Here is a 23,872-nt window from a genome sequence, read left to right as displayed (position 1 = left end):
AGAGAGATGATTATGTACAAGAAAACATTGTGCCATGTTAGAGCCAAGTTCCCAGAGGATCCTTTCCGAAGTATCAAAAGAGGAAGAGAAGAAATGTGTGTATGAAAAGTAATCACCACTTAAAATGAGGACGTTTTTACTCCCCTCAATTTACTGCTTTGTCCAAAAACTTCACATGACCTACGCCAGTAGCACAAGTGCTGGTGTTAAGTTAATGGAACCTATGTTTAATGGTTAAAATAATGTGGACTTCTTAACGTTCCAAAGAAACTGTGGTCTTGATTCTTCAATTAAACTTCTTTGCTGAGGTCTGAAATTGAGGGTCACTATTCCAGCAGCACTGAAGATAGAAAGATGGGGCATTTTTCCTTTCAGCATTCTCAGCAGAGATTTCCTGCTCGGAAGCAGACAGACTCACAGTTTGGGTATTGGCAACAGCTTCAGAAGAGTGAACTAGGGCTCACTGCTCAGTTGTTTGCTGCCCAGAGCAGATCAAAGAGAGCATTTCATCCCTCCTACAGCTAAAACTCAACTCCTGTTGCTCCACTTTCCCTCTGACAGCAGCCTCAACTCCATCTGTAGTTCAGGACAGCTATTTCTTGATCAGGACAGGGACAGCATAGAAGCCACAGCTCACCCCTTCTCACATTTCACTGGATTTAGTGGAGGGCTTCAGTACTCCCACAGTAAAATCAGTAAATGGTAATACAAAACTCTATCTCCCTGCCTTTAGGATTCCACTTGATTCTGAACTTTTGATTCTCCTCTGTCTGCTCCTCTCTCTCTTCCCCCTCAAACATGAGAGATACTAAAGGTGAAGACGCCAAGCGTCCCTGCCTGCCTGGAGGGTGAAGTAGCACTTCCACAGACCTGCTGCCACTCCCTGAGGGAACCTGATGGATGCCGCAAGGGAGGGGAGCAGCCTCTGATCTGCAAAGGAGACAACCTACTACTAGTTCTACAGCACTGATGGAATAAAATATAAATAACTCCTGCCATTAACCACAGCAGGGGTGGGAAGAAACCTGGACAACAAAGCAGTTCCCAGGAGACTGAGAGTGCTGCAGCATATGGTGACATCCAAGCACCACGTCCTCCCCCGAGATCAAACTGCAAGGCTGAGTAGCTGCCAGCATTTCCTGGGAGCTCTCTCCTGCTCTATGCTGCACACAACACGTCCAAGAGAAATGGGGGGGCTCCTCCCCAACAGCAGCAGGAGGCAAAAAAAGCAGCTTCTCCAACACTTTAGGGCTATTTGACTCACCACCTTCACTAGGCAGGCCTGAAGGTGTCATCCAGACACCTCAGCAAAAAGAGAAAGCAAAGCCACATGCGTACATCTAAGGCCTGACATATTCCGCATGCATTAGGTCTCTACAAATGAGTAACTTCAATGGAATTGCAGGCACGAGCATAATAAATAACTGCATTTTTAAACTCCCCTAACAGAACAGCTGCCAAATACAAAATATAGCTGTGAACAGGTCTGCTTACCTTCCGATAAATCATGTGGCACATAGCTACCCTCAGCTTCATGCCAGCCCGCTGTACATGATAGAAGTATAAGTGGTGCATTATAGCCAGAATAAGCGTGCACACAGACAGAGCACCTGCGCAGTAATATGCGTAACTCAAATCTTCCTCTTTTTGAGAATTTTCAAAAAATTCAATAATTTTTCCCAAAATAATTGGTTGAACTATTTTGAGGGTTTCCTGAAAGAGAAGGAAAAGGGGAAAGTATTAGTAACTTCATATCATACCATGCTAACAAAGTCTGTAAACAGGCAAAGAAGAGCCAAGTACTGCCTCAAGTCATATCCCTTATTATTTTGTCTTTATTGCGCTCTAAAGTGTCAAGCCAATTTTTATCAACACATAATCCAAAAGAAACATGTTCCACATTAAAATGTAGCTGGAACTTCAAAGAGAACTCTCTCAATTACCAAAAAACCCTTTGATGTTATAAAAATTGCACGAGTATGTATTACACTTCCATTTTTTAAAATGCCATGTGTCCTTTAGAGCCACTTAGAGAGAGAGCAGAAAGTCCTCTACTGGGCACCCCACTCAGACACATAAAATACAGATAAGCCTTACAAAGCAAGTCAATTGTTTGTGATGTCTCAAAAATAATGCACTCAAATGAGCTCTCTGTTCCATAATCCTGCAGTTATGACTCAGTTTTTTCAGTCTCTGCAGGGCTATAGCTCTTTTACCTTTCTGAGAACACTACCAGGTTCTCTGAGCAGTCAAGTTACCAGTACGTTTCCTGCAATCTAAGAGGAGAAGTTTCACATTGCTGTTAGCCAAGAAGTAGGTCCTGTGACATTTTACACCACTTACCTCAATCACTGTGAAAATTCCAAAAACTAAATAGGATTTCCAGTAACACAGAATAATGGCTTTTGTTAAATGTGGTGTTTTTCCTCTCTTTTTTGCTTTTTGCACCTCTTTATCCCAGTACCTGACAAACAAAGTGCAAATATGTTGGAGGACAAAAGTAAAATCAAAAGGCAATTACCTAAAACAAAACACTTTCAGACTAACAGCCAGATTGTCCTGATCACCTTAATAAAATCTAATAAAACAAAAGGAATTAAAGATAATAATGTCTTCTCATTCACATAAACACTTGGCACTTAGTATTATAGGCCTATTTGCTCTTGGTCAATCACAAACAACTCACCACTCTTGACTATTATCGACCTTGACACATTTGCTGATGAGGAACCCTCCCTTTATTTCTTCTCCTCTCAGTTCAGACAGTCACCACTCACCTTACTTATGAGCCCACTATCATACAATCTCCTGACCACGGAGTAAACTGAGGCAGCAGTGACTTTAGCCATATGCTCTGTGCTTCCCCAGAGAGGTTTTGATGCCCAACCCTTTCCCATGTCTGGCCCTATTTTTTTTTTCTGCCACATCAGAGGATGAGGATTTTGTCACCCAACCCTCTGCACACCTCTCTGAAGGTAAGGATTCCTCAGCAGAGCAGCAAAGACCTTTCCATTACCACGTCTGCCCACAAGTAGGACACAATCTGTTCACATAAAAACCAAAGACAGTAATAGCCAGTATGATTTTAACAAAAAATTATCACAATTTAAGCAGACTCCTTAAAACACACTGCTGTCAGACAGGATCCTCCCCCTTTCTTCTGAAGGCTAAGTGTTTTCTGCCAAACCTCTGACCTTGATAGTTTGAGGGGTGAAATGAGTCTAAGGCATGAAAGCCAACTATTTTGCAACAAGGCACAAAAGTTCAAAGCATACAGATAAGAACATTTTTTTTAAACCATCTTTTTTATTGTTACAAGAATTACAGAGTTATTGTCTACATGCTTTGAAAACACAAACTGTGTAGGTTCCATGGGATTTCTTGGCTCAAGAGAAAAGCCTGCTTCCAGAGGCAGCTACTTATGAATTATATTCTCTGCTTCTTGGTCAAGTACACTAAAGAATTAAAAAACACTCATTTTTTTCTTCTATAATTTCCTGACTCCTGCAAGTGTGTGCTTTTACTATAAAAATCATTGTAAAAAGTCCATCCTCCCCTACAGCCAAGTCCCTGAACTGCTTCAAGACACAACCATGGAATTTGGCAAAGCTCTCCAGCTACAAAGACATCAAAAGCAGCAACTCCTACAAGCTTATCACCAACCCTCTTTCTTCAGTTAACTTATCCAGAGCAGGGTGATGTCAGATTTAGCCATAACCTTTCGCTTCTGGATTTTTTTTGCTTCTTGAGGAGTCACTAATCCCAATCAAACTACTGGGAAAGTCCATCTGCTCTACCTGCAGTGTAAAGGCAAGAAACAGTAAGTCCACCTTTCACTAGGAGGCATCTTTTCCTCTAACTATATTTAGCAGAGGATTATTTGAAGACAAAAATCCTGTTGCAAGGTTCACAACAATTTATATAAATAGTAATTATTTAGAGATATTTTCCTACTAAAAGATAGATTCCCCCCGGTAGATCTGTAACACTACAAACCAGTACCCAGTCCATGAAAAGGTACTTGAAACCAAGTAAAAACACCTCCTAGATACATGCTTTTAGCTGTCCAAGGCATCTTTCCCACTTTACCAGTGAGTGGCAGATTTTCAATATACATATAGTTATATATACCCATATATTTGAAGGGTCACTTAATTCAACTGGCACAAAACAAACAAACAATCAAAAAGAAATTAAGTATAAAACTTTTTTCTCCGCTTTTACACAAAGCAATTTGAAGTTTCCACAGCTATTTTACCACAGGACAGAAGATTCACACATTTATTAAGGATTACTACCCTTACAGTTGATCAGAAGTTGTCTTTCGCAAGAGTTCTGCAAAATGTCAAGTTAATTCTAAATGACATAAGGGAAATACTCTAACGCAGTTCCATTATGTGTTGAAAAAAACTAAAAAAGCTTCTACGGTAAACAAATTATCTTAGTTCTTTTTACCACAAATTCTTCAGTATTTTTAACCTTGTTAAACTTTACAATAACATCTTTTAATTTTAGAATAGAAATAAGATTTTTACCTTCTCCAGCATTAATGCAATAAAAGAAAACAACTGTACCTTCCAACACAAAGTAATTTGCAATTTTTCTCCTTACCACTGCAACTCCTCTCCAAGCTTCTCCGAGGAATCTTCTGGCATCACTTTATACATATCATCTTCTTCAAGCTTCCGTTTATGGCCGATAATAAATAAGGGATTCAACCACCTAGTTAAATACAAATTATTAGTTAAGTGATCGGTGGACCAAAAAGTAATTTCTTTACAGAATAATTTAAGTCTTTTACCTGGTTCCTTCCTTCTCCTGAATCATTCAACATCTACGCATTTCACTGCACTTTTATCTAAGAACTAAGCCAACCATTATCTCGCAAATGGTAAAGCACTTCTCACTTCCTAAATCTCTTTATGCCCTTAGCACCTTACCCCCAGGCATCCAGACAGCCACCATAACCATTCTTGGCCCTAAGAGAATTGTTTTCTTTACGGTGTTTCCTTACACTCAAGGAAAAATAGCATTCCTTTAAATATTAAGGAAAAAACCAGAACTTAACCCAACAGTTAAAATATTGACAGCAGTAAATAAAATTGTAGTGCACACTAAAAGGCCTTTTTTGGTAACATTTACTTGAGGATAAAAGTAGCTGCTGTTCAACTGACAAGTATTAAAGGTAGTAATTTAAACATAAGCCATGAAATGTAAAAATGGGAAAATAATGGATATTACAGTTGTCCATCAGATGGAGAAAAAGGGAATGACACATGCAAAACAGGCATGGCTTATTGGGAACAATGGAGTTAGGGAACTTGCAGTTTTCCATTTAGTTTGTCTCTCTACTGAATTTGTGGTATTTTGTTTCCAGGAGACATGGATTTTCGCTCTAAGGCTTTTCCTACAAGTACTTTCTCAACTGGTTAACACCATCAAAATCAAGAAGTCAGGGATGGATCTGTTTTGGAAAAAATACTCTTGCACTCAAGGCAAGCTATCTATCTGATCTCAATTGCCTGTGAAAGTTCTTAACTGCTCCTTCATTTCTGATACTTAATTATTCTCCCAACTTCACCAACACAGTTCTTAGAAGAATGTGTGGTGTGCTAGGTGAAATGTATTATTTTCTGGAAGACCTACATGTGAGATTTCAAAACTGAGTTGGTTTACAATGAGGGTATTTATTTACTCACAACCACAACGGTGGTTATGAATCCTCATCAACTTGCTCTACATTTCTTGCTAGGGCATGTTCCAGTTAAAATGTGTATACACTGGCTTACAAGAAGGTTGTTGGCTAGTTTTATAGAGGGTGGGTGGGCAGGCAGAACCTTAGAGGAGGCTCAAAAAGTTTCTTCGAAGATAGCACTGTTGTAAAAACCTTTTTCCCAGGCTCCATGGCACAACTGCAAGTAACAAATGGGATTATAGAGTGTTTTTCCTTCACTACTTAGCATGTTAGCACAGTGTTTTCATGACTCACTCAAAAAAAGTAAGTCTCTATCCCTAGAGTAGCACCTTTGATGCCTAACAGCCCTTTTTAAACTCTTGGAGTGAGTACTGAAGATTTGTTTATGTGAGCTGTTAACTTCTTAAAGTATGTTAAAGGTACAATTAGAAACAGAAAGTACTTGTCAGACAACTCTGCTGCTTGTACTTTATGGTTAAATAGCATCAAGGCCCAAATCATTATCACAATTTCCCCACAAAAGGTCCTGATAAAAGGTCTCATATACCAACTGCTCCAACCAGCAGCAGAACTTCTGCCTGGTTTGACACAAGGAACCTGTTCCATTGAAACACATCTTCTTTGGCCGCAGTTCTTGCAGCTGACCACAGGTGAAAAGCAGGTATGAGGCAAATAACCTCAAAGCCATTCAAATAATTTCTGCCTGCTGGACGAGATAGCCTCTGTTTGCTCCAGGACGAGCAGCTATGGGAATGATCTGCAGACTTCAGTCCACTCCTGAGGCCAACTGATACCCAGCGTTCCTTCTCTTGCAACATCAGTATTAGCCTATGATGGATCCATAAACAAGTCACAGGTCTCCTTTCAGACAGAGGCTGAAGTTACCTTTCTCCTAGCATGAGAATCAGGATGAGGCAGCCCTTTCAGGAAAATAATATAAGGGATAAATCCTTCTCTCATCTGTGGAAATCATCATGAGATTTCACTGGCTACTGCTGCCAAGGTGGTGAAAACAAAACCGGTTCTGACGTTTAACAAGGAACGTAAATAGGATATTTATTACAGAATCACAGAAAGGCTGGGGCTATGTCAGAAGGGACACCCAGAGGTCAGCTGGGCCTCAAGCAGAGGGCCACCTAGAACTGGTTGTCCAGGACAACATCCAGACAGCTTTTGAAGATCTCCACAAAGAATTCATATCCTCTTCCAAGCAACCTCAGACAGTGCTCAATCACCTTTACAGCAAAGAAGTGTTTCCTGATGTTCAGAGGAACCTCTTGTTACTCAGTTTATGGCCCCACTGCCTCTGCTCCTACTCCTGGGCACTACTGAGAAGAGCCTGGCTCTGCTCACCTTGCACCCTCCTCTCAAGAATCCATCTACATTGATGATATCCCCCGATCTTCTCACCAGGATAGAGTTCCAGTTCTCTCAGCCTTTTCTCCCAGAGGAGATGCTCCAAACCCTTAATCATTCTTGTGACCCTTCGCTGCGCTCTTTCAAGTATGTCCATGTCTCTCTTGTACTGGGGACCCCAGAACTGGATTCAGGGCCCCAGCTGTGGCCTCAGCAGTGCTGAACAGTACTGCATGCAGCAGGGGAAAATAAAAGACACTTTAGAATCAGACTTAAATATACAGTCTTAAAAAATAAAAACAGTGCTATTAATTTTACTCAGTGGAACACACTTTTCAAAAAAGCAGGCAGGCAACAGAAAGAATAAGGGAACAACACTTCTGAAGGCAACTCCTGATGGTATTTGATTCCACACTACAGCCAAGAGCAGCAAGTGCTGACCACAGATGTACAGTCCACTGAAAAGTAACCAACTGAAAGACAACACTCTCAAGTGTACAGGACTGTAAGAGCCATCTAGTTTAGCCTTTGTCCTTAAACTCTCAGAACAACTCAAAACAACTTACTGATGCCCACCACCACTGAGGAGTTCTTACAGTTTGCAGTAAATCCCTTGTCCCCCCATCTCCACACTGTACCTACAGTGGGAGTGAATTTGAAAAACATTTAAGGAGCGAATGAGAGATGACAGTGCAAGGTTAAAAACTGCCAGAAGTCTCAAGGCTGTCAGACTATTAGTTCCAGTGAGACCTGGTGCAACTTCAGGGCTTCTCCCATTCTTCCATTAGCTAAAACCATAACATTTAAAATAGTAATATATTGCACTACAACCTCTATTTTGACATTAAAGAAGGCAAGGAAAACCCATCCAGAGTAAGCAGAAAACGGTAGTATTTCATTTTGTGACTCATTTATTATAATGGACAACATGGCAAAGACTCAGCACAAGTCCACATTTCTGTAAGGTGAGGGAAAAAATTGTATAAAAAACTCCAAAAATTTAAAAAATCACCCATTGTTGACCTTTCTGATTAGTGTCCTCCCAAAATACCCATCTTCAAGAGCTACTGCTACAGAGTTCTCAAGAGTAAAAAAGCTTTTAACATTATGTTAACGACCTTTAAAAGAAGGTTAAACATTTTTCTTTTCAAACGATGCTTAGTACTTGAAGGGCTTTTATCCCAAGAAGGAGGTCTTCTGCAAACTCTAAGTACAGCAAGAAGAGTTTGAGCATCACCATTTCACTGACGCATCCAGAACTTTATGCTGGAAGGTCTACTTCCTGACAGAAGACTTAGCATATGTTCACATTCAGTTATTAAAGTAAAAGTTTCCACCTGAATGCCCCATGCAGATGATGCCCTGTGGAATTCTCTGCACTCACAGCAGAACTGAGACCAACCTATTTCACACAGCCTGCTGTTACTCAAGTCACACACTTGTAACATGCAAACCAACCAAGCCTTCTCTTGCCTGAAGGCTCAGTTAAATTACAGTGCTGTCAGAGGACTGTTAGAGGAGGCTGACAAATACAGCAAAGGCCTACATAAATAAAGAACATCCCTGAAACCCCAACGTAGCCCTAAAGGAAGACTACTCATTAGAGTGGTATGTCTTTTGTCAGAACAGAGATCAGCTACCACAGATCTCTTCAAGAAGTACTTAAAACAAACAAACAAAAAAAAATTAGCATTTGTTGTGAAAACAGAACTTGTGCAAATTGCATTATTCTTTAATAAAAAAGCTAAAATAATTAACCAAAATTAAAGAGACTGAGGATAAATATAGACAGTCATCTGAGCCCCTTCTCCCACCCCAATGATGGGCTCAATACCAATCTATTTTACCACAAGAAAGAAAGGAACAATGTGCTGGGGAGATAAGACTCACACTCCCTTTCTGTATTTCCTTCTGAAGAAGCTGTTCAACTTAAATAAAAAGAGGACTGCTTAGTAACTGTCTTTATTTTTCCCAGGTACTTTCCTGTTTACTAAGAATTTTGAATTTTTTTTTTTTTTTCTTACATATTGCCTCATTTTAGTTACTTTTTCAGAACACAGGGTTCACATGATGCCTTTCAAAGAGCTTAGCCCAAACTTTTCCTAGCATGACCTACACATGAGTATCTGTAAGAATCCTGAGTACCTTGTGCTCTGCTGGGAATGTCTCTGTTCTATCAAACCGATTAGCTGATCAAAGACGTCAGTCTGGAAACATGCCCTGTTACTGCCAGAATACTGATGTCACTTGGAATAAAGATTAAAAAAACAAATTTAAAAAATCACTCTATAACCTGCTGCAAACCCAGAGATAGCCAACTGCAAAGCAGTAAATCAGTGTTCTGACCCCAAAAAGGCTTTTCACCTCTGCATCAGTATCCTGGGCAATGATAAAAAAAGAAAGTGATTCATTTCTGAACTAGCAGATACACAACGACCACAATATAAACATTCACTTCCTGCATTTCCCTACTCCTGGGCCCTGACGTTACACACCCTTTAAGATTACAACACAGTCAACCAACCACAATTTACTTGGTTGCTCAGGAAAGTTCCATTTTTTCCAATTGTTCTAACAGCAACTCCACCAATATACTGGAAAGCCTCTATGATCTGCAGAAAAAGCTAAGACAGTATTTGCTTACCCTCCTAAGAGAAGTCAATCCCTTCTTCAAAGACAGCATGAAAGAGAAACAGACCCTGCTATCCAAAAGGCAGCATCATTAAGGCTAGTCATGCTATTCTGCTTCATACATGAAATAACATTTCCTAAACAAGAAAGCTTGTAAATTAGATTTCCTATCATTCCAAAATCAGCAAAAGAAGAAATACATTACAGATAGGTATATGAAACTAATAGCAGTGTCCAGCTCAAATGGTTCATTAACCCAGGGATGGGACCTGCTGTACCTCTGGATTTGTATCATGTCCTGCTTGCAAATACTCAGAGGTACCATTCCCACACTGCAGAGCAGGCTTGCAGAGCTTTCTAGAAACGCAAGCATATATTGTAAGTTCTTCATGAACTGATAAAGTCTAAAAAAACATCAGCCAAGAAGCATTTGCAATTACATTACAAAGTCAACACAAATAAAAAAATGTCATAAGATCAAAGGATGTGTCTGTAAGGGCCTTGGGTGCACCCACAAGTCTCCACAACTATCATCCCACAGTCAGCCACTTGCATATAGCAGTACCTTCCTCTGCACAAGTGCAAAATTTCTCTTACCAGTTTCACAAGAGCTCCTGCTTTATCCCAGGACAAATCAGAAAAATCAGGCTACACAAGACTGCTTGCCTGGTTAGGAAAATATTTTCTTTATTTGTAATAATAAGCAGAAGTTTAATTTCTGGATAATTTATAGCACCCAGTCAAAGCTACATCTGGTACACCCTCATCAACTAATTCCTTAAAGAGGTGGTTTACAAACTGCATTTTCCCTGTTCCTCTTAAGCTTATTTGTGCACTACATTACAACCATCACCTGTTTACACTCAATGTCCAGTTATTTTTCAACAGTTGCACAGGAGAGTCTTTGTTTACTCAAATTCTTCCGTAACACTAGGATTTTGTCTCCCTTGAGCAGCTTGGAAGCACTACTTCAACAACTAAGCTGCAAAGTAACACATGTTTCTTTCTCTTTAATCACCTACTTTGGAGATGGCTTTTTTGACAAAATAAATGGGGTTTCCTCGTAGGCCCTTTGGATAATCATGCACATTGCTTATTCTTCCTGCTTCCAGACCTCAGGAGCCTGCTTGCCTCACTGTACCTTTGCATTACCTACCTTTGCAATCTGACACTCTACACCAGCACTGCAATTCAGCACTGCTGTGTGCTTGCTCTCAGTCCAGGGGATCACTGGTGGCATGGGATGTACAGAAAGAAGGACACAACCACACTGACAGTCCCCAGAGTTATTCTGCAAGAATTCATAAATACTCTAGCAACAGTTTGTAGTCAACATGTGATTTTCTTTTAAACCCCTCCATTTCACATGTTCATCCATTTTCATTAGCAAGCTGCCTTACGAAGGCAGTCGTCCACAAGAATAAACAGAGTAAGCGTGGTATTTCTTCAGATGCTTTTCAACTGGTGTTTTGGTTGCAACTTCCCTCCCCAGCTTAATGTGGCTTTAAGAGCAGCTTTTCTCATTGCTTACCAGAAGGAAAAAATAGGAATACAATGAAATTACTTCAAAGCTATATTAACTCAAAAACGCCCTTCAGGCTTCCAGTTTCAATACGAACTGTATTAACCTTTGATACCCAGCTCCATCTCATCTTCCCAGCTGCTGCTTTTTCACAGCACAGTGTGAGCAGCTAAGCTGCTGAACACCCACTTTCTGATACTGACAGTAACACAACTGGTACTTGACTACTTTTATTGCAGGCTGTTTTCACGCTGTTCATCAGCCAGGTACAAAATTACCTTATTCATCTAGCATTCTCCTAGTATTTCAGACAACAAGAAGAAGCACAGTTATGGCAAGAAGAATGGGGGGAGCATACTGCAAACTAACACATTCTGCAGGACCAGAAGCAGGGAAGAGAGGGCTGGCATCACCTGTACCTATGGCATGTCAAAGACTATCATTAAAATATCAATTCCAAATGCAACAACCACAGGCCAAGAAAAATATCAAGGTACCAAAGATTTGATGTAAAGGTCTGAAGATTGTAACTTATAAAAATAAACTTCAGTAATTCCTCACTAAAGAAGGACCTAATGGTGGGAATTTCTGTATTAACATCCTTTCTGACAAGCAATGGAAATAGGGAGAATTAAAGTGCCCTGTGAGTTCCCACTGTTATTACAAGTGGTACGGTGCCAGGGATACTAAACAAATTACATAAAATAGATGACTGGTCTTTTTAACCTTCCACTCCCAAAATCTAATTGGGTTATCTCCCTCCTCTACCCTACATATTGCCTAGTTTTCTAGAAGCAGGATAGGAAACTATTTTTGGAAAAGAAAAAAAAAAAACAACACCATGAAAATAATCTTAATTTTGAGGTTCTGCAGGAATTAGAAGCCATTTTTTTCTCATCAATGATACAGTAGGCTTTACATAAGCATTCCAAAGGCAAAAGTCTGTGTTTCATTATACTCTTAACAATTCATCTAACTGCATATCTAAGCACAGATATTTACAGTAGATAGCAAATGCTAACATTTCAACAGTTTATACACACTTGTTGTAACCCATACAATATATTTAGCACTCTTTATCCACATATTTTAACTTCACTAGCTCATAAACAATAATTTTCAAATATTTTCTTTTGCACAATACAGACATATTGCAAATAAGCACGCAAAACTTAAAAATTAATGCAACAGTTCCACAGAACAAATTATTTAAATTTGACAGCAGGACATTAAATATCTGATAAATGAACAAACAAGGCACTGTCTTTCAAAAAAAAGTTGTATGTATGATCCTCAGTCCTCTTTCATCCAGGAGAAAAAAAGAAGCAAATGTGATTTCAACCTCTGGGTGCACAAAATGAATTTTCTGTTAATCTATAGTGAAAACACTTTCATTTTCTTCAAAGTTTCTTATAGTACCACAACTGTCCCGCATCAGTAAGTCAATAATTAAACTTACCTACCTCAGAGATCTTTATAAAGTGGCATTACCACAATCAATTTCAGGCATTGACCATAGGAATTCACTAAACATCAAACAAGATCCCAGGCAAGTCATAAAGCCTGATATTTTCATGGTAAGTAAATGTAAAATCCTCACAGTCTAATCTGTTCACTGTCACCTTAAAGAACACAAACCAATTTTATTGGTGGCACCACTGAAGTCCAGTTCAAATATCCAAGAACAACAATGAATTCTTTCCAACTTCTTTCAATACAAGGCAAGAAACACTTGAAGACAGACAAGAAGGCAATACTTAGGCTGCCTGAGAAATCCAGTGAAATCAGTCAGTGGCCTTTCCAATTCTAAGCCACAGGGAAGAGAGAGGAGGAAATTAAGTAAGGTGTGTAACTATTTACACTGCTACAAGAGAAATCTGTGACTTGACTACATTTGGCCAGACAAGCAGCTACATATTGCACAGTCCACACTCAAAATGCTGGGACTTACATATATATGTTTACTCCATTCAATTCACACTTAAACCCAAAAATGAAGATTATTTTTTACTCTTCTCTCCCACTGCACTTCACATCACATCCATGAAGATTAAGTGGTTTTGTCATTCTCCCCAAAGCACACGTGTAGCAAGTCAAAAACAATGCTGCCAGACACTAAAAGGTAATGATAAATCAATCATTGACTTATTCCTTGGAGAAACAACTCTGTAGATGCCTTGGCGCAAATTTTCAGATGACGTTTTAATGCTGTTAATGTAATCGCAATTGCCACATATCAAGTCATGATGTGAAAAGGCATCCAGCCCGAGGATGATGACGGTGTTCACTACTCCAAAAAAAACAAATACTTGTCATAATCATGGTAAGTCTGTGACAGATAAGTAATTACTATTATTATTAAAATGAAGTTACACATTTGTATGAAATCTAGAAGAACTTTAACTTCTTTTACTTCTCTGCATAACAACTCTGGATACTCTTTCCAGGGTGTTCCAGCTTGCCCTCCTCGTATTGTTAACAGCATAAAATTACCCAGTCTTTCAAAAATTTAATCACAGTCTATGTTTTGCAACTTTCCACTGAAGTGGATTTGATGTCCAAATAGCAGAATGCATAAAAATTCAACTACTATATAGAAAAGCATCTTTATTAACTCAAGGGAACAAGTGCTCTGAGCAAATAAAGACACAATTACTACTTAATGAACATGCAAGCTCAAAGATGGTTAATAGCTAGAAACGATAAATATTCTTATTCTCTAATGTTACTAATTTAATAATCCCCACCATCCACATCAGAAAAGAAAAATATGCAAAAAGTGCAGTTCTCAACTGCATGGGGGGCTATAAGGCTTTTTCAATTCCTAAACTTGCTACAGCTGAATAGCTGTTTAAACATGAAAACCACAATTGAATCCTCTCTTCCTTGGACAAACCTTAAAAAGAAAGCAAACCCTCCTACCCATCCTTCAAAGTCCTCATTCTCACCAGCAAACTGAGCCAGCAATAAAAAAAACAACAACCTAAAAACAGAGATGAAGTGAATCAGAAATTCAAGCATTCCAAATTATAACTGAAATACCAGCCAGGGCTTCAAAAAGTTTGGTGGGCATGGAAATTGTGACTCTTGAAAGTCAGGATATATCCAAATAATATCTGAAACATCCAGAAGACCAATTTGGGCTTTGATAAACTTCTGTTAATACAGGTAATTCAGTGAGAGACACGGAAAAACAAGAATATTTTGCAACTTCCCTGATCTTCACACTTCTGTCATAAATAGCTTTCATTCTTGCAACATTACACAAGGGACACATTATAAAAGTAACAATATTAACACACAATCCAGATGCTCCTCTTTCCCATGAATGCTGGAGTGTTTAATGTTCATCAAGCTCATACTTGCCAAAGTCACAACCCAAAAGTAAGAAGACAAGCTTTGAACAATGGTAGAAGAATGTCTCTTCAGCCTACACACTCATTACCTGAGTTTTATAACTCAATGAAAACATGACTTTTTTTCCTCCCATGAGTTTGATCCTATTTGCACCAGGCAATAATTTAAGCTTTTATTCTGTACCACTGGCATCAAGTGGGAGAGAGGGTTCCTTACAATGACAACATTGCACTTTTGGAGAAAAATAAAAACAAAATAGAAACAAGAATGACCTTTTGCCAGCTGCTTGCAATGCCATACTTTTTACCCTCGTTGACAATAAGCAGACAACACCTGGAATATGGAGAGCAGAGCAGGCACAGAACTACAGGGTTCTGCTACTACTCACAGGATGGCCTTACTCAAGCACTGTTTTCCCAGTTCTCCAGATGACAACATCTCAGAATGTTCTGTGTGAGACAGCAGCTAAAATGAAGCAGTACTCACACAGCTGGAGATGCTACATTCCTTGTAGAAAGGGAGAGTAATTCTTAGTTACCCTTAAAATTAGCTTTATAGCTAAATGAGAGGGTGTTTTAACACTTCCTGAATTTTATGCAAAATGCTATTAACTTGCAGAAAGCTGATAGCCTCTGCTTATTCAATTTTACCCACTGAAGGTATTATTTCAGCTGAAATTTTCACCCAGAAAATACTACTGCTTGTTGGCCGATGCTACTAGTGATCACACACACCATTTAGAAGGCTGTTTTCACTGCTGTGAATTACACTGCTATAAAAGCCTGAGAAACAGGACATTGGGAAAATTCTAAAGCTTTCCAGGCTCCGCTAAACCCTTTTCCAAAGCAGAAGCACTATGGTTGTACACAGCATTTACCGTGAAGTCTCAAGTCCCACTTGATCTCTGGACTTTTAGCAGACCTGTCATCCCCTAAGCACAGCCTTCCACCTATTTTTCCCTTTGCAAAGTAAGAACCTAAAAACACATGTAAGGTAAAAGAAGCCTTTCAGGTGCTTGCCTAAAGCTAGGGAAATTTAAGGTACTTCACTGTTGCTAGTGAACACTTCTCTGCAATACTTGCAGAGTGATACAGAAGGCCTAAAAAAAGGTACGATACAAGCAGTCAGAAAGCTGGCTACGAGCACTGCATGCTTCTTTCTCACATCTAGCTGGATTGGATTTGGCAGAACTACCAGGAACACCACAAGGTCCCAGCAAGTGTAAGGGAACAGTCCAGAAGCAGTCCTGGAATGCAACATGGCCAACTTAGGTTCATCCCATTCTGCCTGGACTTCACAACAAAGCTGTTTCCAACTCAGGCATCCCTGGTGTCAGAGTAAAAGTCAAAATGCTGGACACAGGGAGTTCTTCACAAGTATACAACCTGCCTTTTTTATTATTACTTATTTATTTTCTTTCTTTTTGCACACAGTACCTCTGAGGACATATCCTTGACTGAAAAATATGTTTAGTTAAAATTTGTCAGGGTTTTTAAAATTCCCCTATCTTCCAAAGGGGACTTCTGCACCTGCTCAGAGCTGCTTACAGAATCAAAGAGTTTTTTATTTGTGTTTCAGAGGCTTCCAAAAAAAGAGCTTCACCTGCCATGCCCTCCCTTCCTTCCCCCTCCTCCACCACACAACATGTGCACCCTGGTTCAGGCTGGTGAAGTAGGAGAAGGACTGTCTCCGTACGTGCTCTTCCAAATGGGATCGGCTAGGACAAACAAGCTTGGCGCTCTCCTGTTTTACTTTGCATGTGTTTTCCTACTACATTTGAAAGCAGCTAAAATGTTGAGCTGCAGTTCCTCACCTCTTCGAGTACAGATGTCTACCCACGCCGAGATCCCCACTAATAAGAGACCAAGCACTAACTCCGGACTTGTAGCCATGTGGCCCCATAAAGTTTGTGGCAACACCGCCAGCCTTCGCTCTGTGACACCCCAAACCTCTCCAGAGCGGAGGCAGCAGATGCGTGGGTGAGAGCAGCCAGGATGCTGCCCAGCCATTCCTTAAGCCAGGAAGTTCCCACCTAGCCATGCGGGTCAGAAACCACCTCACTGCTGGAGGGGAAAGCCCAGCACGCCTCGCCGGGATGAGCAATCCCTGCCCGCGACCCGTTATTCAAACGGGGAAGCAGAACAATGCCTGGGAGCAGCCCTGCAGCCAGTCCCGGGCAGGGGTACCCGGGCCAGGAAGCAGAACACGGTCCCGACCTCCCCGCAGCTACCGAGGGAACCGAACACGTGCTCGGAGGGGGCGACGGGGCCGCGCCCGCCCGGCTGAGCGCTGCCGTGCCCGAGATAGGCAGGCCCCCAGCTGCGCCGCCCCCGGAGCGCAGCCGGAGATTATCGCGGGCTGCCGGGTTCACCTCAGGAGACCTCAGCCCACCTGCGAGCCGGGGCTGCCCCGGCGGGGAGCGCTGACAGCCGGGCCCGCGGGGGCGGGCAGGTCGCGCCCGAGCCGCGGCTGTACAATCACTGCCAGCGGGGCAGCGCCGGCCGCCGCTTCCCTTCCCCGCCCGCCGCCGGGGCGCTCCGGGAGCCGTGCTCAAGTGCGAGCCGGACACCCTTAGCCGGAGCTCGGCATTCCTGAGCGGCCAGGAGAGGTAAAGCCAGCGGCGCTAAGCCCGGCGCCTTCCTCGCCGGCGGGCACCCCGGCGCCGCACCTCCGGCGCTGCCCTTCCCCCTGCCCTCACCCGGGCGCTCACCAGAAAAAGAGCCGGGAGCAGAGGTTGGCATCCTGCAGCGGGTTAGGCTTCTCCTCGCGGGGCACCCGCTCCATGCCGCCCGCCACGCCGCCCCGAGCCGCCCAGCGTGCGGCGAGGGCGCAGGACCAGGAGCGACTTCCCACCACTGGCAGCCGCCGCCGCTCTGCCGCCGGCCGGCGCTGTTTCCGGGAGAGCCGGCACCCCCGCCTCGGCCCTCCTCCTCCTCCTCTTCCTCCTCCTCCTCCTGCCAGCCGCCGCAGGACGCCTCCTGCCGGCCCGGCTTCCCCGCGGAGCCTGCGGAGGTGCCGGCTGTCGCCGGGAGCAGCTCCGCTGCGGCTGGCTCGGTGCGGGCCGAGCCTCCGGCCGGGGTACTCTGCTCCGCTCTCCCGGTTTCGCGCCTGTACGTGCCCCTTGCTGATGGAAAGCATCTCCTCGGTGCACGCAGCGCCAAGCGACAGAAAAATCCAATTTTTTGGACAGAAAAATCCGTCGCGAGTCGGGCAAGTCAGGCTTAGCGGGAGCAAACGCCATCAGAAACGCTTGCTGTTAGCTCTGCTTCCCTGATGTTGCGTGCTCTTCTTGTCGAAAACGAAAACCAAACCAAAAGAACGGTGTTTAGGAGAGGTTGGCGATACAAACTAAAGGAGCTAATTAATTTCAGAACACGGTGCAGAACCGAAATTGGCAGTTTTCAAAGGTTCAGCAAGTGATCACCAAACTCCTCTCCAGTCGTGTCGCCCATGGCCTGCCAAAGGGACCCTGAATAAAAGGAGTTGCAGAAACTGCAAGAGACCTAGGAAGACAGAAATGCAGGAGATGTATCTGAAGTAACCAAAGAACTGTTAATCTCTGTGGCAGAATGGTGCCCTGCCATGCTGTTATTTTTTCCTCAGTCTCTGAAATCCAGGATGGGAGAGGTTGCAAGAGACCTCTGGACGTCACCTGGTCCAACCCCTGCTGCTTAAGTGCCATGTCCAGGCAGGTTCTGGGTGCCTCCAAGAATGGAGACTCCACAGCCTCTCCAGGCAACCTGTGCTAGTGCTCGGCCACCCCCACAATGAAGAAGTGTTTCCTGGTGTTCAGGTGGAACTTGCTGTGTTTCAGCTTGTGCCTGTTGCTTCTGGTCCAGTCACTGGGCACTACAGGGCAGAGTCTGGCTCTGTCCTCTTTTCATCAGTATACACACTAATGAGACCCCTCTGAGCCTTCTGCAGGCTGAACGGTACCTCTCAGCCTGAACAGCTCTCCCAGCCGTTCCTCATAAGAAAGGTAACCAGAATCCCTTCATCATTCTTGTGACCTTTCACTGCAGTCTCTCCAGTATGTCCATGTCCCTCTTGGACTGGGGAGCCCAGAACTTAGTGCAGGATTCCAGCAGTGGCCTCACTTATGAGTAGAGAGGAAAGATCACCTCCCTCAACTTTCTGGTAAATACTCATTCTCATGCATCCTAACATATCATTAGTCATCTTTGCCACAAGGTCACATTCGTGGCTTATGTTCAACTTGGTCTCCACCAGGACCCCAAGCTGGAGTGGCTCCCAGCCCATACTGGTGCCTGGTGTTGCTTCTCCCCAGGTGCAGGACTTTGCTCGAAGGGAACTTTTTTGAACTTTTTGAGGTTCCTGTCTGCCCATTTCTCTAGCCTTTTGAGGTCCCTCTGGATGGCAGCACAAGTGTGTGGAGTGTTATCAGTCACTGATCGGCCACTCCTCCCAGTTACATGTCATGGTCCCTGGTGGTCTTTAAGGAAAGACTGGATGTGCCACTTGATGCCACAGTCTAGTTGACAAGGTGGTGTTAGATCATATGGTGGACTCAGTGATCTCAGAGGTCTTTTCCAATTTAATGGATCTGTGATTCTGTGATCATCAGTAAACTTGCTGAGGCAGCCCTCTGTTTCATAGGGATCATTTATGAAGATGTCAGATAGTTTTGGACCTAATGTTAACACTTGATGTACACCACTAGTTACTGACTTCTAGCTAGATTTTGATCTACAACCCTGATCTCCTAGACTCCTTCCCACTCCAAGCCAGCTGCAAAACAAACACCATTCTTATGTTTTGTGTATTCATTTCATTCATGTCCCCAGGAGCAGCCAGCCCTATCTCTTCTTGCTTAAATGTATTGACAGTGAAACTATTGATAGGGCTGGCATCTGACTTTAATTATACACACCAGAGTTGACATGTTGTTGAGATAAAAGAGGGTTGGGGCTACACTATATTATTGAATAAATAGCGTCAGTTAATGCTTGAAGGAATGTTATAACCATATGTCAGAAAAATCTAGCTTAACCTTGCTGTCAGAGGACACTGATGGGGCTGGAAACAGCATGCACTGCTTGTGCATACATACATGGTGTGCCACAGAATTTTGTGAACAGTAAGCAGTACACCTGTCAACAGCTTTCTCTAGATAATTCCCTATAAAAACAAGGGAAAAAACTTGTGGAAAGGGTGCAGTGGTTTGAAAGGGAAGACTTTAACAAAATACTGCTTATATATTCCATAGCCTGGATAATAAATTTAAATAATATCCCAGAATTTGTGAAGAAAAGCTCTGCCCATCAGCAAAATTTGACAGGTTTAGATTTCTGTGAGACAGATTTGTCTAACTAGATACTCAAAAGTGAATTAAAAGGTATGACAGCATAGTGCAAGTCCCAAAATGACAATAAAGTTTGAGTCAGGGAGAGGGAGAAAGGAAAATGTAAATCTTAAGGCTGACTTTAGCTTTGTGAAGTAGTTGTGCAATGAAAGATTACCCAAACATTTCTTAGTTTGAGGAAGGAAGTAGTAGACGATTCATGAATAGTAATTTATTTTCAGAATGCAGATAAAAGTATTAAAGCAAAATATTCAAATAACTTTTTTTTCAGTATTATTGTGATGATGGGAAAAGGACAAAAAGCAATCCTCAAGAAATACATTTTTTGTTGGCCATCATTATGATTGATGAATGTTGACACTACTTAATTTTTAAATACATACTAGTGTTTGCTCCTAAGTCCAAAACAAAACACTCTAAAAAGTTTTGGAGAAGAAAAAACTAAAAGGAAAAGGGAACATAACATTTTTTTAAAAAGCCTGAAAGCCAAATTAACCTGTAATTCTATCTGCTGAGACTGCAATTAGAAGCTAATGCAGTAATAAAGAAGTGTGAAACAATTGGCCAAAGAAGTGCTCAGGAAAACCTGGGACTACCCATGGAGAGGAAAGGGAAGGGAAAAAAGCACAGTAATGAATTTAATGATCTTCTTTCTATTTTAGGAGTCAGAAAAAGCAAGTGCCATTTTATGCATTGAACATTTTGCTATGGTAACACTATTTTCATGTGGAGAGAACAAGATACGCAACAAACTAATCAATGTGTGACTTAGTAAATCTAAATTATCGTAGTCGTATGGCTAATGATCTAGCAAAGCCAGATATTCAAACAGGGCAATAGCCAAACTAAGGCAGTGGCTACTGAGTTAAACTTGTTGTGCATATACATTGTCTTGGGGAAATAATATTTATTCAGTGCACAAGAAAGACACTATTCACTAAGTAAGAATTTTATGATGTATGGTTTTATGCCGTCTTTACTGTCTTTTCACTTTGAATACAGTCAGACTAACAAGTTTCTTCACCTGCACTTTTAGGGCATTTATCATTAAGGAGTTCATAAATATCCACTTTTCTCAAAACTCTTAGAAGATTACTGGGCAGTTTCCACTGATTTCCAGATGGCAAATAAAGCATGTGGATCTTGAGGTGAAATGTTAGCACTGATCCCTGTTATGCAAAAGGAACCTAAAGCTTAGTCTTTTGGAGGATGTAGCACTATAAATTTTCCCTTTCAAGCAGCAGCCATTGATTTCAGGGCTGGAGAGTTTTTCCATATCATACCCCAGGGCTTTGAGATGAGAACCTAGAAAACCAAGAAGCTGTGGATGAGTGTGTTTGAAAAGTCTATATAAAAGATTTGCTCGGCATAACGTGGTATTTCTGAGGCAGTATTAGGGACAGAATCAAATTCAAAGCTGTTTGAAAGATGTTGCAGGGATTAGTGTTCCAAAGGCAAGCTATGATAGCAGAATGAGAAGGCTTTACAACCATGCATTGTTTGAGTTTAATGTTTTTGACTGAAGCCAGGCAGAAAGGCAGCCCATATGCCTGCCTGACAAACCAAACAGGCAGCGTTGTATTTCACCACGCTGCTGGCAGGAAAGCAGGCTGTCCTGCTGGCTGGGAGCCCAGCTTGTCACTACCCAGTGGCCTGACTCATCATCTGGCTGATGTATCCACTGGGGAATGGTGCTTGTCCTTCTGCAATACAGACATACTGGTCTGTTCTTGTTCAGCTGCAGAACGGAAATGTCAGTGCCGCAGAACCAGGCTGTAATTTTTGTTATTGCAACCTGAACATCAGTATGTAATGCCAGCAGTCTTTCCTGGATGCTTTTCCAATTTCTCCTTGTTACCCCACTAGCCATTTCTATATTCCCTGTATCTTTTTCTACGTCCCCATATCAATCTTCTACATGTCATAGTTTCTTATTTGTGCTGAAGTTTTCATTCTCCTTGAATTATGATGCAAAACAGGTGTGTGCGCATCGGTGCCTACTTACCTTTAGACATGGTAGGATATTCCATGCAGCCACAAGTTACCACTCCAGAAGTTTTTAGCCTTCCTTTAATGGTGTTTTACATTTCTATCCCATGGTGATATCTCTGATGCCTTAGAGATGACTGTAGTTGCAGATACACTTATTTGCCTTACACAAAACTGTGTTGAAATAATTTATCTAATCTATAGCAAATAGTTTCTACTGATTATCTGCTAAGATAAGATTCAAACCAGTTACTTTCTATTAAATTGAACATTTGATGAAGTAGAAAAGTAACAGAAAAGATTGTAATAAACTTGACTCACCTACCACCTGTTCAGATGCCCCTAACAATTTCATCTCTTATATTTCATGCACTTAGAAACTGATATTTTGTATGATGATTTAGATGAGGTTGCATCAGGCTTTCAGCAGCAGCTCCCTGCATTATTAGTGAAAACACAGACTTGTGTGTTTACAATATTGCAGTGCTGAGCTACATAGTCCTCCCTTCTCCATTCCTAAGTAGCTAAGAGCTCATTTCACTGTTCTTCTCTCACCAGGTAACAGGCATTAATCTTCCTGCTACTATTCACTACATTTTCAAGTATTCTATTTTTTGAACCATATTTATAATATTGATAATACAGTTTCTGAAAAGTCTTCCCTTCCATTCTCTATTGACTGATATGTTACAGCAAATCTTGCTCTTTATTTGCCTGCTTCCTATCCTGATCTCTTGGTTTTCTAGCTTAATACTAATGCACGCAGCCAGGGATAATCTCCAAGCAACAGTGAATTACAGTAACAAAAAAATTAAGTTCAAGTAGTTTCAGGGCAAAGGTGAGTCAGCAAATAAAACCCAACCTACTGCAATTACTGTGCAGACCATGACTAATGGCCTACGGAAACGAAGACTTTCCATCCCTGACTTTTAAAAATGAGATTGCTTCTGCAAGGAGCAGGGAGTTGGGCTCAATCATCTTGTGAGTTCCTTCCAACTTGAGATGTTCTGTGATTCAATGATTCTATGATCTCTGTCACGATGTTTGCTCAGCATAGGCAACCTAGTCTGAGGGTAGGGAGTGGATTGGCTGACATTCTGACTTCTGCACTTTCTGTGACTGGGCAAGATTGCCAGGATATTACCATGACATCCAGAAAATGGAGGGAAAATCTCATTTTTAAAACCTCATCTCAGCCTGGAGGTGAATGGTTCATTTCAGTTCACGTAGGCCTGATTCCAGCGATACTGTGCTCTTGCTATATGGATGAGGATCTTATGCCTAAGAGTTTTATATTGATTTTCTAAAGCAAAACTTGGGACACTGTAAAACGTGGAATTCAAATGGCTTTGATAAGAAAGCTCTATTTTCAAAGGTGACTATGAAAACATGTAACAAACTACCAGCAAATAACATTCTTCAACTTGAGTGATTAAAATCTGTGCTTCTTTCAAAGCTTTTCTTGATTACAGCATTCCTTTGCATTTTCCACATTTATTTGTATAAATGTATTTTCCATTGCATGTTCTCTTTCATTTGTTGTTAACCTAAATGGGCAAAAGGGAGAGAGGAGACATCAGAAGTGGAAGCATGGATGTTCTCCTTTACCTTAGGAAGGAAAAGGGAAATAGTGAGCACTCACAAATTTATACGCCACAGAGCAAATCAGTCAGCAGCTCCACCATTACAGCCCAGATATTTCTGTTTTTTCTTGAAGCCACTCTATTTACATGCCAAAATCAGGAAAAAGAAGAATTATTTTCTTCTGGAAAGAAAGAAAATTACATGAGTAAGCAACAAGCTCCAGAGGAAAGACACATAGGTCACTTTTCAGAATGAAACATCACTGTCAAGATCATCTGGATTCTGATTGTTTCGTTTGTCATTGCCAGACTGAAGCTTGATAAAATTATTTTTGTCAATAGCAAGGGGACAGAAGACAACACAGAAAAAGTCATAAATTACTGCATAGGTCTTTTTTTCTTTCTGTAACACAGAG

General features: G+C 41.5%; 1 protein-coding gene across 1 annotated transcript in view; it reads right to left on the bottom strand.

Annotated features, from left to right (window-relative positions):
- Positions 1-17,432, bottom strand: part of ABCC4 (ATP binding cassette subfamily C member 4 (PEL blood group)) — a 142,235-nt gene extending 124,803 nt beyond the window's left edge. The window contains exons 1-4 of the mRNA XM_005516443.3: positions 17,272-17,432; positions 4,612-4,722; positions 2,344-2,464; positions 1,495-1,713 (exon numbers count right to left, since the gene is read on the bottom strand). Coding sequence (XP_005516500.2) covers positions 1,495-1,713; positions 2,344-2,464; positions 4,612-4,722; positions 17,272-17,345 — 525 coding nt within the window. The 5' untranslated portion in view covers positions 17,346-17,432. The remainder of the gene's footprint in view (positions 1-1,494; positions 1,714-2,343; positions 2,465-4,611; positions 4,723-17,271) is intronic.
- Positions 17,433-23,872: the final 6,440 nt, after the last annotated feature.

Source organism: Pseudopodoces humilis, chromosome 2 (assembly GCF_049639895.1).
Source record: "Pseudopodoces humilis isolate 2021_Gansu_Grassland_sample_001 chromosome 2, ASM4963989v1, whole genome shotgun sequence".
In the NCBI taxonomy this organism is placed as follows: domain Eukaryota; kingdom Metazoa; phylum Chordata; class Aves; order Passeriformes; family Paridae; genus Pseudopodoces; species Pseudopodoces humilis.
This window is presented reverse-complemented; position numbering and strand designations above follow the sequence as displayed.